The sequence below is a fragment of the Ambystoma mexicanum genome, chromosome 8 (genome assembly GCF_040938575.1).
Source record: "Ambystoma mexicanum isolate Mex_15411 chromosome 8, UKY_AmexF1_1, whole genome shotgun sequence".
Taxonomy (NCBI): domain Eukaryota; kingdom Metazoa; phylum Chordata; class Amphibia; order Caudata; family Ambystomatidae; genus Ambystoma; species Ambystoma mexicanum.
The window spans coordinates 1,012,945,864-1,012,962,749 of NC_090929.1; the positions used below are offsets into that span (position 1 = coordinate 1,012,945,864).

Here is a 16,886-nt window from a genome sequence, read left to right on the forward strand (position 1 = left end):
CTGCATTCGGTTGTTTCTCTATTGCCTGGTCCTGCACTTTTTCTTTAGTGCCTTTTGCAAACTGCCTAGATTTGCCTCCAATTGCCTTCAACTTTGCTACCTTACCTCACAGGGCACCGACCCCTTCTGGTGTGGTCTCTTTGTATGACAACCTTTCTTATTTTCTTCAATTTGATCTTCCTTTGGTATGCATTTCTGCTTTGTCCTGATAAAATGTAAGCCTGAAGGAGGAATTGGGCCATCGTTTGTAATTCTTCTCCTTCAAAGGACCAAACTAATGAAGCATGTGTCCCTTTCCTTTTGCCCGTCTTTTACAAACAATACGGATTACCCATGCATCAGGCAATGCTAATTTAAGATCTTACATTGTGGTAGCAGAATGGGAGATTCAGCTATTGACCCCATGGAGCGCGTAATAGGGCATGGCACTCTCCCTTCAGGTTTCCAGATTTCCACTAGGGAGTGTCTCGTATCTGTCACACATGCATTTATGTGCTTTTTTGTAGGTGTGGTGGTGGGAAATGTAACCACATATCTAGTATCTGACCCTGTGACCTTTCTCTTAATTTTCAGGTGTGCGCCGGGCTATGTGGGTGATCCTTCCCGTGGACAAGTCTGCAAAGGTAAGCTTTTGAATACATTTGGTCACTTGGGTTGTATAACTCTCCTTATTCTTGGGCATGTTTGTGTGCCTCCGATAATACATTTACAGGTGGCAGAGGTATGCCCCAGGAAGGTGCCTGGACAGTCAGTAGCGCAAAGATAACGCGCTGTGAGTCAGTTTGACGGTGTTAACAAATTGATAGTAGGTGAGTCCCTTTGAGGGTGTGACCAGGGATAAAACAGCAAATATATGCAAGAAGGCATATAGCATGTTTCTAACTAGGTCACTTTTTTGATCGGATTTGTTTTTAATATATAGGTTGTGTGTTTAGGGGTACAGGGTGCGGGGGGTAATGCGTGGCAGGGTGAGGTGGTGATGGGTTCCATTTAAAAAGCAACTTCAACCAACACGAACACTGGGTGAAAACTACATGATTAATATGCAAACGAGTAAAGTGGCCTCGTTAAAAACACGCACAACCTAAGAAAGAGGGGATTTACAAGGGAACATATACCTAGGGGGACAGGTGCTTGAAACTAAAGGGGAGAGCTGTACATCTAAACAGAATTACAATATTACGCAACACTGAAGGGAGTGGTGAGGTCAGGTAGGGAGGGCATTGCTGAGAGAACTCTTTGGCAAGTAAGTCAAGTTTAAGCCAAGGTATAAAGCGATCCAGTCGGGCAATGTGTGATTGTGATGTTCAGAAGGGCTCCAATGGAGTGGTGGGAACAGGGAGAAGGAGTGTAAGCATGAAGAAAGATGGGGGGAGGGAGGGTAGCATGGGACAGTGAGATTAAGTGCAGAAGGGAACGGAATGGGGAGTAGACATAGACAATCAGCAAAGTAATGAAGAGCAAGGCCATTGATAGCTTTGAAGACTAGGAGAAGGAATTTGAAAAGGATGCAGTTGTGCATTGTGTCACCAAGTAGAAAGGGGGAGGAGCATAGGTTGTAGGGAGACACAGTACCTACCAATTATTGGCCATGTATTGACTTTCTAATAGTGCGAATGTTGGGTAGGGGGAAGAGGCCCCCCAGCGCTTCGGATATGGCAGAGGCCTGGAAGTGTGCAGTAGGCACTCAGGAAGAGGACAGGGGGGGGGCAGATGGGGGCAGGGCCATCGTGCACAGAGGATGGAGGACGTTTTTGTTCTAGCGAACATGGGCAATCAAGCGCCATCTGGGAGGTGTATAACAACATAGCTAAAACGGCTGGGGAGCTTTGAATGGGTGCCGACGTGTCTGGAATAGAGTTGGTGTGTGCGATGCAATGGCTTCAAAGTATCCTCTTAACCCTTCCCTGCAGTACCAGGTGCTCATCAGGTTAGAGATGGAGTCTGCATTGTTTTTCTTTGCGTAATAACCAATTAAGTGTAGCTTCATGTCTGACGCACAAGGAGGAGCCCACGTGGAAGAAGACCGACAGAAGGTGCTGGGACAAATGGCCTGGCATCCCCTATGGAGCAGGTAGCCTATGTATAAGGTCGCACCAACAAGCCATTTGGATTTGTACATTATGTAATTTAGGTCACTAATGACGCTGTGTGCCTTCATAAAGCGTTGCTTATACTGATTTTTGCCGGAACGTTCCGTGGCAGCAGAGTGCTTTGCTGGCACATTTCTATTTTTGTGGAAATAAAACTTGGTTCTTCTTGCAAGAAGTGGGCTGGGCCTTTTTCCCTAGTGGGTTTTCTTTTTTCTGGTGTGAGCCTTGAGGTGTTTCTCTTCTCTACTAAAACTGCTTCTAAAGCTTTTAAAGCGAAGTTGGGTTAGTCATGTATGGCTGTTGCTCCATCATTACGACGTCATTCCAGTCTAAGGTTTTATTACTGCACAAGACATCGGCTGGCACCTTCTTTCATGTGAATCAGCTTTCTGGCTGTTTAATGGCAAGCATGTTTATACCCTCAAATCAGCATTTTTGCATTTATTTAAATGTATTTTTTGTCCCAGATGAATGTTTGGGACAAAAGCCTTGACGGAATAAAGTTTGCTGTCTATAAAGCAGAGGCTAAATTGATGAAAGCAGTGTACAGCATGTTTCCATTATATGGAATCAAATGGACCGGTATGCTGCGAATACACAGATGGAGTCCTTATTCATTGTAGCTTCTGGTGACAAAGGAGAGTCAGCAGGTCACGACTGCTGGAGCCATTAGTGTCTCCATTAGAAGGCGCATCAACGCTGAGCCATGTGGTCTTGGTGTGTGTCTATGTGAGCATCTCTACGAATGGGTTACTTGTATAATTTAATGTGTGATTATATGATCAATTAGTTAAAAGCATGAATTATTTCTATCCACTTAAAAAAATGTTAAAAGCACCCAAAAAAAAAAAATCCGAATTGGTGAGGCATGTAGAGGAAGTAATAGGCCTGTCCTCCCCAGTCCTTAGAAAATAATTAAAAAAAAGGTTCAAAGAGGGAAAAATACTTATTTATCCATATAAATGAGGGAAGATTCATGAGTGAAGCAGACGAGTGCAGGTCATCTCATTATGTTTTTAAAAAACCACATAGAAAAAATTATTTGCAAGAGGGTAGTAGAAGTAGTAGGTAGGGATTGGGCAGTCGATGTTAGGGGGGAAGCAGGGGGAAGTCTAATATAAACATAATATAGCAAAAATACATATTTGCAAATGTAAAGTAACTAATCTAAAGTATAAGAGGAAAACATTTTCATTTTTAAGTTTGTCAAACGTGTGACACACGCTTTGTTTTCACACTAAAGACTATAACCAGCAGAAGATCTTCTGCCCAGAGTGGGTGTAGAAAAAGCGATCAGTGTGATGGCTGCATGTTAGGCATTCATGCTATTGCTACACATGGGTGGGCCATGCATCCTTTCTATATCACTGCCAAATAGAAAACTGCCACGTAGTAAAACCAGGCTCCACTCATATAGTAGTACATCATTTTCTCAACCGGTCCCGACACAAAGAACAAAACTCGAGGTCCCCATGGGACCTCAGAAACGACGCATCAATGCCATAGGATAAATGGTTTGTGAGATATTTCCACCAGAATGCATCGCAACGTACTGCACAGTGCCAGGGTGAGGCAGAAATAGCGATTTACAGGGTTATTCATGTTCAACAATTGATGTGTGTTATGTCTTCGTACAGAACCGTTGGTAAATCCCCGGGATACCGCCCAACCTAAATAGCATTACCGCAACTCTGTCTGGCGCTGTTGGCGCCGGATCCCGAGTTGTGGTGGGGCGGCAAGTCCCCATTTTGATTGAGTCCATTGGACCGAATGGGACAATTTTTGATACAATTACCACAGCGCTAATTGAGCCGCAGTAATTGAGCCGCAGTAATTGCATCAAAAATGGGCAGAAAGTCACCAGGTTTACCTGCAGCTATGAGGTGGGGTTAAATCTGCCGACTTTCCACCCAACTCCTAATTGGGTGGAGTGGTAATATGGCAGTAATAGCATTACTGCTGCATTTTTTTTACAGCTCTGCCCAACTTGTGATTGTTAAGATTTTCATAATTATGATAAATCTTCCTAACCTGTGTCAACCCCCAGAACGTTTTGCTTGGACTTAGTAACTATTTGACTTTATCCCTAGGTGAAGAGGAACCTTTTCCCGCGCTCACCTAGTCTTTTACTCTTTTTATGAGTGACCTTTTTATGTCTTTTCATAGTATAGGGTAGGAGTTATAGTTTCCTCCAACTGAAGGCCTTAGGTTGGGTTCCCCTGTCAATTTCTCTTTCATGTACTTGGGAGAACTAGTAGTAAAGAGGGATTTTCACCCCTTTACATTTTGTACAAGTGAGCCAGCACAGCCCACATTATGTGGCGTGCTGGGGGATACAATGTATCCCCTTTCTTACTTAACTCGTAACATTTTGTTACAATTGCGAGTTTACATTAATGGCTGGTTGCAGTGGTTTTACCTTTGTCTTTTTAGTCTTTATTACCCGCAGGCTGTTAATTTAGCCTCAGTAATGCACAGAAGGGCCACCATTTTGCTAAAATGGTGGACTCCTTCTTTTTTTGCCACTTCGTGTGTGCTTGCTGTTTCTGAGGTCTTCCCCTGCCATTCTAGGTGGGAACAACCTCAGTGGAAATTTTGTCTTCGGCGGGAATCCTTTGTACTCTCTGCCCAGGCTTCAGAGTGTCTGAGAAGGCAGGAAGCGAGGGGGGAAGCCAAAACTATGAATACCTTTGTCTTCGACCTTGCCTAAAAGGAACCAACTCCCAGTGGGGGGCTGGCTGTCCTGATTGGACGGCCAAACCGCTCCTTGCTGTAAAATGGAGGGAGTTGTACTGTAGTTCCTGTTAAATACTCCAAACCTGGAAGTTGTTGACAAGTCGACCACTGGAGCTGAAACCTAAGAGGAAGATGAAGAAACGACCGCAATAGCGATTTCCAGCAACCAGAGAGCCGCTGTGTAACCAGAGCCTGCTGTTACCCGTCCTTGCAAGCAACCTGGGGATCCCGAAAAGGATGACCAAGATCCTAGTGAGACCCGCTGCACTCAGGAAGACTTGCATTTTGAGCTATCCGATGTCATGCTGCGACTTTGGGGGGGCTGCAATACCCTGGGCCCTCTAGCCATCGGGTGTTGCACGGTCTTCCGAATTCTGAATCTTGCTGAAACTTTGGGAGCATCCTGATGAACAGTTCAACTTCAGTTCAAACTGAGTCCTTGAAGTCCCCTCACCAGATGGCTGGTCCAGATTAGCAATGAGAATCTGACTGGGGATATTCAGTCTTCTCCTCGCCCCTGAATGGGGAGCCAAAACCCCAGAACTGCATCCAGCCATGAAGAAATCCTTGCCTGCAGTTTCCCATGTTGATACCCTGCTGCATATTCCCTTCCAGTGTCCTGTATTCAGTCTTCATGACAAGGAATTCATAGACCAGGTTTTTGGCTGCAAATCCTGAAGACTTACTTCTGCAAACTCTTCTTCTTTGCGGAGGTACTGTGTTGGCTGGGGTATTACTTACTTTTAACCTTTTGTGATTCCTGTGAAGCTTTGGGGGTGATTCATGCGAGTCCTCTCATCCAGTTCGCCCATGCCCAATGCTAGAATTCCTCTAGGGTATGTTCTCTGAAGTCCATGAACCCTAACTAACTCTAAAGTGAACTACATACTTGTTTTGAAGAGACTTCCTCGGGAGCTTTTCCGGCAATGAACCCTATCTCTAGACCACTAGGGTCTCTCTTCTGCCTCTGAGAGAACTCATGCAATAGATTAGGGAAGGACTGGATAAGAAATGTATTCTGTCTTGAAAACTATAACAAATGTTAGAGTTACTTACTTGTGAAATAGTTTGTTTGGTAACTGTCCTCCTGAAATATGAGCAGTTACAAAAGTTCTTACTTTGAATGTGTTTTGCCCTTCTTAAAAGTATACATAAGGTTATTTTTACTCACTTGTGAATGGGTTCGCCCACTTCCCAAAAGCAATGCTGTTGGCTTCACCTAACTATTTCTTTCAGAATATAAGTGTACACGTTTACCTACTGGGTCTTCTGGGTCTTGCTTCTCTAACCTGCGGCATAGCCTGTCTAGAATAAGTTTGCATTGGGTTTTACTTGCCTTGAATAGCTTTGTGAAATTCTTAATAAGTGTATTTTGGGTTTTACTAACCTGGGTCTGCCTTGTGCCATCCTAAAATAAGTTAGTTATTGCTTACCTTTGTCTGCGTTCCACTGATCTGAAGTCCACTGATCTGAAAATCAACTGCAATACTTTATTACACCATTAGGTCTTACTCATCTAGTATAACTGAATGTTATCCTGAATGTAGTTGCGGTTTTACTAACCTTGGTTTGCCTTGTGCAATCCTAAAATAGAGTAAGAAGTTACTGCTTACCTTAATCTGTGTTCCACTGATCTAAAACGTAACCGTAATAGTTTATTACAACATTAGGTTTTACTCACCTAGTATACCTGACAGTTATCCTAAATGAAGTTATAGGTTCATACTCTTCCATGAATTTGTGTTCCACTATTCAGAAAAGTATCCTGGTAACGGTGTTGGTTTACTTAATGATTCCATAAGTCAGTGGAACTGCATGACTGATAGGGTCTACTACCCTTGAATTTACTGACTGAATTCAAAAAGTATATCTAACCTGGTTTTACTCCCCAAGAATATCTGATTGCATTCTGAATGTTATAGGTTTACCTAACCTTGAACTGCTGACTGCTATTCTTAGAAAGGTAATACTTTGTGTTGTATCCCTCAAGTATTGAGCTGTTTTTTTTAATCATTGTGTATGTATATATATATATACATATATATATATATAGTAAAAAAAACTTTTTTAAAGGGACGTTATGGTTAAGTTGCCCTACTAAAAACTTGTGCACTTCACTAAAAAAAACTTTTCAAATGTGCCATTATGGTTCAAAGTAAAACCGAAAAACCCCTGAAATTCGCCAGATATGTTAGGCTAAGCGACCATAACTGCCCGCACCACTGTGCTCTGCTAACACTAACACCCAGGACATGAAAGATGGCATCACAAATGTCATTGGGTGGTGCTGAGGCTAATGAAACAGTAGCCATGGATGCCATAAGGATTAGGTGCCTAATGGTCGCTACAGCAGTAAAGGCTGCACAACTCAATCTGCTATAGCCAGAAGCACAATGAAAATGAGCTCAGGGGTGTGGCCATTTATAGGGGTGGAGGGGTGCGCCTCATGACCGTATTGATCACTCAAAAGCGCTGCAAAAATTCTAAACACGTTCACAGGTAGAGCTGTTGTATGGGACATGTGAAATGGTGATTTTATACTGTAAAATAATTTCCCATGTGTGTATAAATTCTTTTACAATGTTGCGGAAGCAGACAAAGTGCGCAATTGAGTCCACACGCTCAGCACGGGTGCGGTCACATGATGACGTCCTGAACACATCCGCAAGGGAAATGGGTACCCGCTGGATAGCAAATGCAGACTAACAAACGTGCGCATGCACGCAAGTGTTCTACGGACAGTGTTTGGGTCCTGAAACTAATTAAAAGTGCGACACAAGTGAGACGGACAGTTGGGGACAGGCACGATGTTCGCAGTACTGGTGTGTTCTAAGAACATGTTCTATCTTGTTTGTGAGCACCACCCCCAAACCCTCCACCGCCACCACCTCCCAAATGGCCTGCAGAGGGATATACGGGTGATGATGTAGAGATCGAGGAAGAAGAGAGTGAGGTAGAGGAACTTCGCACTACAATCACACGCTGGGAGTCGTGGGTGTGGCGGTTGTTTTTGGGAACGTACCAAAAGCACGTGCTAACCTGGTCAGGTGTAACCAGTGCCAGTTGGTGATGAGTCGCAGGAGACCTGGTGCGTACAGCTTTGGTACGACAACCATGAAGCGACACCTAACTTTGTTCCACAGTGCGGACATTCGCAAGGTGGTGTCATGTGAAGAATGTAGTAGATTGAGTTCCTCCACAGCATCCTACGTGTCCGATCCTCTCACCACAAGAGACACTCCTGTGGGGGAGTGCATCCCTCCAGCTGCCTCACAAGCCATTCGCGATGCTGTTAACCCTTACCTTTCCAAGGTCACAATATTGTGTATGTACTGTGACGCAGTACTCTGCAAGGGGGAAGAGTCTTCGAAGTGCTTTTGAGGCTACAGTCACGGAGCACCAGAAGAACTGCCCCCTACCTAAGTAAAGCCCACCCTATAGCTTGCTCTCTCCACCTGCCCCTTCATATCCCTGTGGTTGGTGTCCCTTCCATACCCTCCTTTGCCCTCCACTCCTAGTGTCGTGTGCTCAAAAGCAGTAAACTGGAAAATAACAAAAATTACAAAAAAGGCTCTTTTCAGAGCCACCTTTCTCAGTTTAACCATAGAACTATCAAGTGACCGTTGTAGGCCCAAGTGCATTTTTGAAAGTCTGCCGACAGTTGTAGGACATGCAAAAATGGAGGGTGCAAGCGTAGCAAAACCAATGGACTTTTCCCTGGGAGTAAGTGGTGGCTCTGAAAAGAGCCTTTCGGTGGTGTTTTGTGTGCTTCAAAAACTGTAGGTTGGAAAAAACGGATTGCCAAATAGGTGACTATGAATCCAAAAAAAGTTGCAATGCATTTTGTACATTGCAAAGAAAAATCTGATTGCCAGCATATGTGAGATGGACTCCATCTCTGCGAAAAATGAAAGAGCTGCGAAACAAAATGTTTTCATTGTGGAATGAGTACATGCCAACATCTCTTAGAAAGGCACAAACAGCCTTATTCACATTGTGCCTTGCTTTCTCCATTTGTGGACCAAATGCAGAAGAACCCAGCCATATTTGTCCTTGTGCAATACGGGAAAAAATAATTTGGCAATTTGGAAACATGTCCATGACCTTCGCAAGTCCTTCCTTCATTGCAAATTGCAAAGAAATTCCAGAGACATGGCCTAAACTGTTTCCTCCGCAATGAATGATAAGTATATCAGGATGACGCTCTGTCTGTAAAGTTGCACAGAGAGGTACCAAGTCCAGCCACCTCATTCCACGCAAGCCATGCCAGTGCACATCCACATGAGGAAATCCAAGATCTGCACATAGACCGCAACTTTCTGCATGCACCTTCAACTAATGTATCCATGAGTCTCCCAAAATCCAGATAATCTCTTTTCAAGCACACAGAGCCATGACTGTCTGCTCGCCTGTCGGGGAGAAGACCTTCTCACTAAATTTCTCCGTTCAGAACACACCCACTGAACTTTACTGACCAATCCCTACCATCCCACATTCTCATTTGCATGCGTCTCCACCCCAGAATCCCTGTTGGTAATACGCGCTGCCTGAAAACTACCACCATGTCCGCGGACACATACAGGATCAGAGCGTGACGACTGTACATTTAAATATTATTCCCCTTTAAGGTGGGCTCTGAAACAAGGCGTTTTTTTTTTTTGGGCAGATGCCTTACACCTGTTATTTTTTATTTTGTAAAATATTTTTTGTTCTTACTTTACTCCTACAACCATTACAGAACCTTCTCCAAAGCAAGTCTTACATTCCAATAGAACATGGCATTTTCCAAAGAAGATAACGCAACACCATCTGATTCAAAATAAGCCGCGTTACTGGGAACAATGTTCTCGTTGCTACAGAAAAACATACCAGCTCGTAACATAAAAGCACGCATGCCGCGATTGATGATACACCTCCCAATACTTTGATCAGGACAGAAAACACAACTATTGTCCCATTTTCCTCTAGGGAGTAACCCAGAAAAAAATAATTTCACAGTTGGAAAGATGTTCATGACTGCTTGAACCAACTGTTCCAAATCTTCCAACAAAGTATGTCAATTCACGTAGCCCAAATGGCAAGAACCGTAGTGCAAAAGTACCACATGAGGAGTGGTCATCGTACGCATCTCTGTGCAAACTTGGAGAATTGTCGCAACATTACGATCAGTCTCAGCGCTCCACACCACCTCCATTCCTCACATCGAAATTGTGTGCCACTTGCCTACTTTCGGCATAGTGTTGTAAACCATGGACAAAAATATCTTCAAGGACCAAATACCCTGACCCTCTGCACCTCTGCCATCTTCAGTATACCCACCGTCCTTCGACACAAAAGAGCAATGTGAACATTTGATTGGCTGATGCCTACAGTCCCCTTTCCATGCTGGATTTCCTGAAGAAACCCGTATGTGACACGCCCTACCCGCGGACAAGCTTTGTCTATGTGCGGCACACAACGCTTAGCCAGTCCTTCTAACCTTTCCACACCACTCACAAATCCATTCCCTCATTGGACACAGCTAAGCAGTCACACAACCATCCACCAATTACATTCAACATCTCTACATCTAACTCTGTCATCAAAATTTCACACTTCAAATGTACTACTGATCACTCTGAATGCAAGTCGCTTATCATTGCAAAGCACCTACTCCAAAAACTACTGTGCAAGTGTCGCGGCTTTCTATGTAGAGCTCCATGCATGCGCACATGCATGAGTATAAAGTACAGGTATGCATATTTTAATCAGAGAACATGTGCAATCCTTTTCATTTAAACAGATTAATGCAACTAAATCTGCATAGCCAATACATACCAACGCTCCGCCTTTAAGTGCAAGATGTCCGATTTTTCATTGACAAACTGCACTATTTCTTACTGTCTCCCGCATAACCTATACATATGTCACAACCCTCCCTATTTAGAACGAAACTCGATTTTCCATTAGAAAATGGCATCATTTTTTACTGTGTACCGCCTACATAAATGCTACTTCCAATGCGATCGTATGAGAAAAATAAACGCTCCCGATTGCTGTGGTGACATCTCTCTCTGAGGTCTCCCGATTTTTCGAAATCGTAAGTATAATCTGAAAGTAGAGACATTTTTCCCATCTACTATAATGACCTATCGCTTACAACCCTCTTTGCTATAGATAACACAGCTTAAAAGAAACAAGGCATTTTCATAACCTAAAAATTATACTCATTTCTGAAGCACGTGCAACTAACATACTGCAAGTAACATGCAAAGGCAGCACATAGTGAAGTGAAATGCACACATGCACTGTGTTGAAATATCAAAGGAGAATACTCCCATGAAAGATGCAAATTAACGTGTACAGTAACATCACTGCTTTAAACACACAAAGTTACTAACTTCTTTTTACAATCTCAGTGAAGACTACTCTCCTGAAAATCAACAGCATCTACACTGCTAACGACATATCCGAAGAAACCTGGTCATTCCGCAAAAAAAAAGTAAGTACAGTACTACCTTTATATTCTAACTATTCCTCAAAGAGACTGCGTGGGTTATGTATTTAATTTGCGCACCAAAGCAAACAATGATTTCTGAACCATTCTACCCACAAATCCCAATTTATTAAACAAAGAATAACAGGCAGAATGGCTCACAAATCCTTGTGTGTTTGGAACTCAAATAACATACAGAAGCCTTAGAATGTTAGTACTAGAAAAGAAATAGCTGTTTCAATTTTATGCCATTACGTTTACTATTAATGCTTCTCCTCACCACTGGCCCACTTTGTACTCTCATCTGAAGCACATTGTAGTAGTATACAAACAGAAAAATAGCCTTCCCAAATCATTGTAAGAGGCCAATGGACATTCTCACACCACCACAAAGAGCTTCCCCATCAAACTCATGCACACGTACATTGTACAACAGACCAAACCATGCCTTCTTTTTTTCAACAGACCCCAAAGAATGCCTACCAAAAAGCAAGTCCGTAGAAAGGAACGCAGAAAAATAAGTGTCCAACCTAAGCACCCATCTGTAGCAGAGTTTGTAGAGAATGTTGGAACAAAACAGCTAATATTCGTTTAGTGAAACAAAGGAAGCTTCAACTACCGAAACTTTACCTCCTCCAACAAAATGTGGCATGAAACACAAAACTCTTCACAAAAAAACGGCTATCAGTACTGCTAACATTGCTCCTATTAATCCTGATATAGTAACAAGAACCTATAGTAAAAAAAGTATTTACCAAAAATGTTTCGCCACAGAGTCCTTCAGAATCTAATAAGAAGAGGACCGAAATCATCCTCAACCCTTAAAACCTACCTTAGAAAATGAATCTTACAAACTTTCATGGACAGTGAAATCCTTCTCAAAAGGAAGTTGTTTATATCAGTGTTAAATAGGATGAAACCACTAACAAAACTAAGTACCAAACTAAAAAAGAAACTTATCAATAAACAGAATGTGAACAAAAATAACTTCTTACATATTTGTGGAGGTGAATGGAGTCACACAACAACCACAGAACCATATTTGAATGAAGAGGCATTCAAACAAAATCAAACAAACACAATTGCCATCCATCGCAGTGGACGAGGGTATGAAAAAATCAATAATACCATCATGAAACAAGAAACACTGCTTAGAAAAGTATCCCCTGAAAACTCAGAATTACCTCTCGATTCGACTGAACCAGACCGTCCATTATACAAATGGCCGTGCACGTCAATATGTGCCATTCCTAACACATGTTTCAAATCTTTACGTCAGTTTCTCAATCAGTATGTGAAAGGTAAAGACAACATTAAAATGAAAGTGCTGCAAAATAGGGATATCTGTCCAGTGCGCAAATACACAGGACTACAAAGACATTCATTAGCCTGCAATTCTGGACCTATTTGCAAAAGCACCTTTCATGATATCAAAAGGATATCCATACATCATTCAATTGTAAGAAATCTAGTGTACAAAATATACTATGCTAAAAGTCCAGCTTCAGAATTGGCCAATTTAAATAACACTCGTCTGCATGGTACACCCAAATACCTACAAGAAGAAATTGACCGTATCCAGAGAAAGTATTTTGGAAGTGAAAGCCACTTGCAAAATGCAATAGTTTTAGATCAGAATAGCAACAATTCTGCACATAGAAACCTTCTATTACACACATACAAAAAAGAAATACTAAAATTTAAAAGTGCATCAGCTGAATACCAAACCATGTGTGTGTGTGTGTTGCCGCAGAACATTTTACAAAAGGAACACAAAAAATATAGACATAGCATACAAAATAGAAGACAATGAAGATAGATTGCAAATGGTTTGAATTAGCTCTCTACCTTTTAGCAGAAAACAAATCTCAAATAAGTGAACCCCTAACATGTTGCCGTTACTGCACTACAAAACTAGACAACAACCAAACTCCTTCACGTGCTATCACAAATAATTTGGAATTGTTCCCACTACCAAAAACCCTGCAATTTGTATGAGAGCATCATAATTCAAACAGTTCACCCATTTCAAGCAATTAGACGCCTTCACCCAAAAAAACAGCAAAATTACCTCCCTCTGAATTGGTGAAAGGCATTTGTGGCAAAGTAGTTTATTTGCCATTAGATCTAACAGAAAATGTACACACTAGGAGTGCAACGTTCAATAGAGCATTCTTTGATTGACTTGGTAAATGGTGTACCAACAAAAGACAAAACAATGTGGCAACTGGTGGACTTGCATAAAGTTAGACAAGCCTTGCAATATCTAAAAGACAATAATGAATACTACAAGGAAATAAATATTGAAGAAAGCTTAAGGGAAACAACTGAAATAATTGAAGAGTCATCAGAAACTGGACAATTTGAACAAACTTCTGGATCCTGCTGCAGTATCCACTCTTTTGGACCAGTACACAATTCATCCATTGCATTCCAATGAAAGCATAGATGATGCACTAGAAACTTACCAAATGCGACAAACCAAAGGTTCACCAATGAGCATATGGGAAAAAAGTATAGAAGCACATGCTTTTCCAATGCTTTTTCCTACTGGCAAAGGTGGAAAATACTATGATAGACCCACTCAGGTTTCGGCATTAGAAGACCGCTCATTACGAATGTATTCGTAAGATCCCAGGTTCATACAAAATGTGGAATACATATTACACCTACTCTTTGAAAGTGAACTAGCAACCCTATGTTACGGAGTTTGCACACATTTTGAAATCTGGAACCCACTTTCAAAATATGTCAGCTACGCAATTAATACAAAAAGTACAAGCAAATGATTAGCTTTTACAATCAAGTATAACAAATGTGTTTGCAAACATGCGTGGTACAATAGAATACTGGTTCCGACGGCACGGAGACGTACGTTGTATGATCAGAAACCTTGGACCACCGACTTGGTTTGTTACACTAAGTTGTGCAGAATATGCATGGGAAGATTTACATGAGTTCCTACGCATATCAAACAACAACAAAACCAACATAAATTTATTAACACCTGGAGAACTTTGCTCTCAAGATCCAGTTAATGTGTCAAGATATTTCCATCATCGTTTCATTGCTATGCTACCACATATTCACATGCTTTTATGGATCAAAGGTGCACCTAAATTTGGTCACGACACTGATGCCACTGTTTTTACAGTTCATCCAAAAATATGTCACTTGTGAAATCCCTTCACAACGGACAGATAGTGACCTGCATGGGCAGATTTTACAATTTCAAAGACACAAATGTGGCAAATATTGTTGTTGCAAATACAAAAGCAAAGGGAAATTCTACACCAAATGCCGCTTTGGTTTCCCTAGACCAGTTACAGAAACAGGTGAAGTGAACAACTTCATGTCTTCAGTTCGACATAGTGTTAAAGGTAAATCACCTAAGACCACGTATTGCTTAAAAAGAAAAGAATAATCAAAATATATCAATGATTACAGTGCAATCATTTCCCTCTTATGGAATGCAAACATAGATGTGCAGTACATTGCAGACAATTCCACTGCTGTTGCACAATATGTTACAGCCTACCTAACAAAAGCACAAAAAACAGAGCTTCAAGACCTCTGGGATGACCTATCATCAGACAAAACACTATCTCAGAAATTGTACAGCCTAGGCATAAAAATGCTCCCTCATAGAGAATGTGACGCCTATGAAGTGGCAGATAGTTTAACCGGTACTGCTTTGTATGGAAAATCAGACAACATAGTATGGCTAAGTCTTGGTCCTGCTAAATCTATAAAGAGTTCTGAAATCATATGAGGATATAGAAACAATTGCCAGAAATGATCCCAACAGCCAAGACATTTTAAAAAACAATTTACTGGACACATACTATCCGAACAGGAGTAGCACTTTGGAAAGCATGTGTTTATACCACATAGCTCAAAACCTTGCATACAAAAATAATATAAAACCCAATGAAAGCAAAGGCAGATATAGAGTCACAGATTGTGAAGGCAGCTTAGTGAAACTTACCAAACGAAGCTTAATTAATCATGTTAAATTGTCATTAAAAACTCCAACAGAAAGAACTATATTACATGTCTCTGCTACAACTTTTTAAACCATGGAGAAAAGAGGAAGAGATACTAGATAACTGACTGCTATGAAGATGCTTTCAAAGCAAATGAAAGCGATATCACCGATGTGAACTTTACGCAGTACAAAACAATGTTGCACAATGAACAGCAACACGAAGAACTACTTCAGGCCCAACTAGATAAGGACTCTTCTGACAGTGGTCAACCTTCTGTAACAGGAAGCCAAGAACCACTAGGACAGCCACTAATAGCAAATGAGGCAGAATTAGCTATGACAGAAGTGGAAAACACCATGTGTCACTATCATGAAGATATAGAAGACTTAACTGTACAACAAGCAAAACTTAACAAAGATCACCATTTAGACGTAACAAAACAAATTGCACATGGTGTACAACACGAAAATAAAGAATGTACCTGCCAAAATTACAAACCTATACTGCTGTGCATCAGTGGTGAAGCTGGGTCAGGAAAAACATTCTTAATCAAAATCCTTAGCAAGTTCCTTCAACAATTGACAAACAACAAACTGTCTGCTGTTGTAACTGCCCCCACAGGTTTAGCTGCCTACAACATAGGCGGTGTCACTTTACACCGATTACTACTTCTTCCAGTAGAACACCAAAACAAATTAGACCATTACGAACTTTCTGCAGAAGCTGCAATGGAACTACGCAGAGTATTAAAGCAAATGAAAATGCTACTAATAGATGAAGTGAGCATGGTCTCCAACCTAATGTTGGCTTTGATTCACCTCAGATTGCAAGAAGTACTTAAAACAAACTACGAAGAACTCTCTGCAGGGAAACACATTATTGTTTTCGCAGATCTTCTACAATTGACACCAGTGAAAGGTGAACCTATTTTTAAAACCTTAGGACACAAACTCTGCCGTAAAACTGTTGGCAGCATAGGAAATGTCAACCTTTGGCAACATTTCCAATACAGAGAATTAACAGAAAACATGCAGCAATCTGCAGATCTCACTTATGCCAACATCCTAAAAAGTATTAGAGTTGGTGTACTATCTCAAGAAGCACAAGCAATATTGAAAAACCGGCACATTCATGCACTTTATGGCGAAAATGCATGTGCTACTGATGTTATGGAACAATTTGCGCACAAAAATGTCAATTGGATGGCCTTAATGCCAACTCTTGCAAGCTGTTTCAAATTCAATGAAACAATGTTAAATAAAGAAATGCAACCAATAATGGAAATTTGCGCCACAGACAAACTAGACGTACATGGTATGCCACTACGCATTTGTGAGGAAGCCACAACAAGTCTAAATAGCTTAGAAAATTCAATCTCCAACACAGATGGGTTGGAAAAAATATTAAAATGATCCTTAAATTGTAGAGTAATGCTTAAACGTAACCTTGATGTGGAGCAAGGGCTAGTTAATGGGGCACTGGGTACAGTTGTTGGCTTTCAATCATACCCTCGTGACAACAACATTCAGTTTGTCAATATTCACTTTGACAAACTTTCAAACTTGCCAAATGTGATCTCACCTGTGCCCACCA

General features: G+C 41.4%; 1 protein-coding gene across 7 annotated transcripts in view; it reads left to right on the forward strand.

Annotated features, from left to right (window-relative positions):
• Window positions 1-16,886, forward strand: part of HSPG2 (heparan sulfate proteoglycan 2) — a 1,237,996-nt gene that overhangs the window by 579,203 nt on the left and 641,907 nt on the right. For all 7 annotated transcript variants that reach the window (XM_069610942.1, XM_069610946.1, XM_069610944.1 and 4 more), the window contains one exon: window positions 574-623. In XM_069610942.1, coding sequence (XP_069467043.1) covers window positions 574-623 — 50 coding nt within the window. The remainder of the gene's footprint in view (window positions 1-573; window positions 624-16,886) is intronic.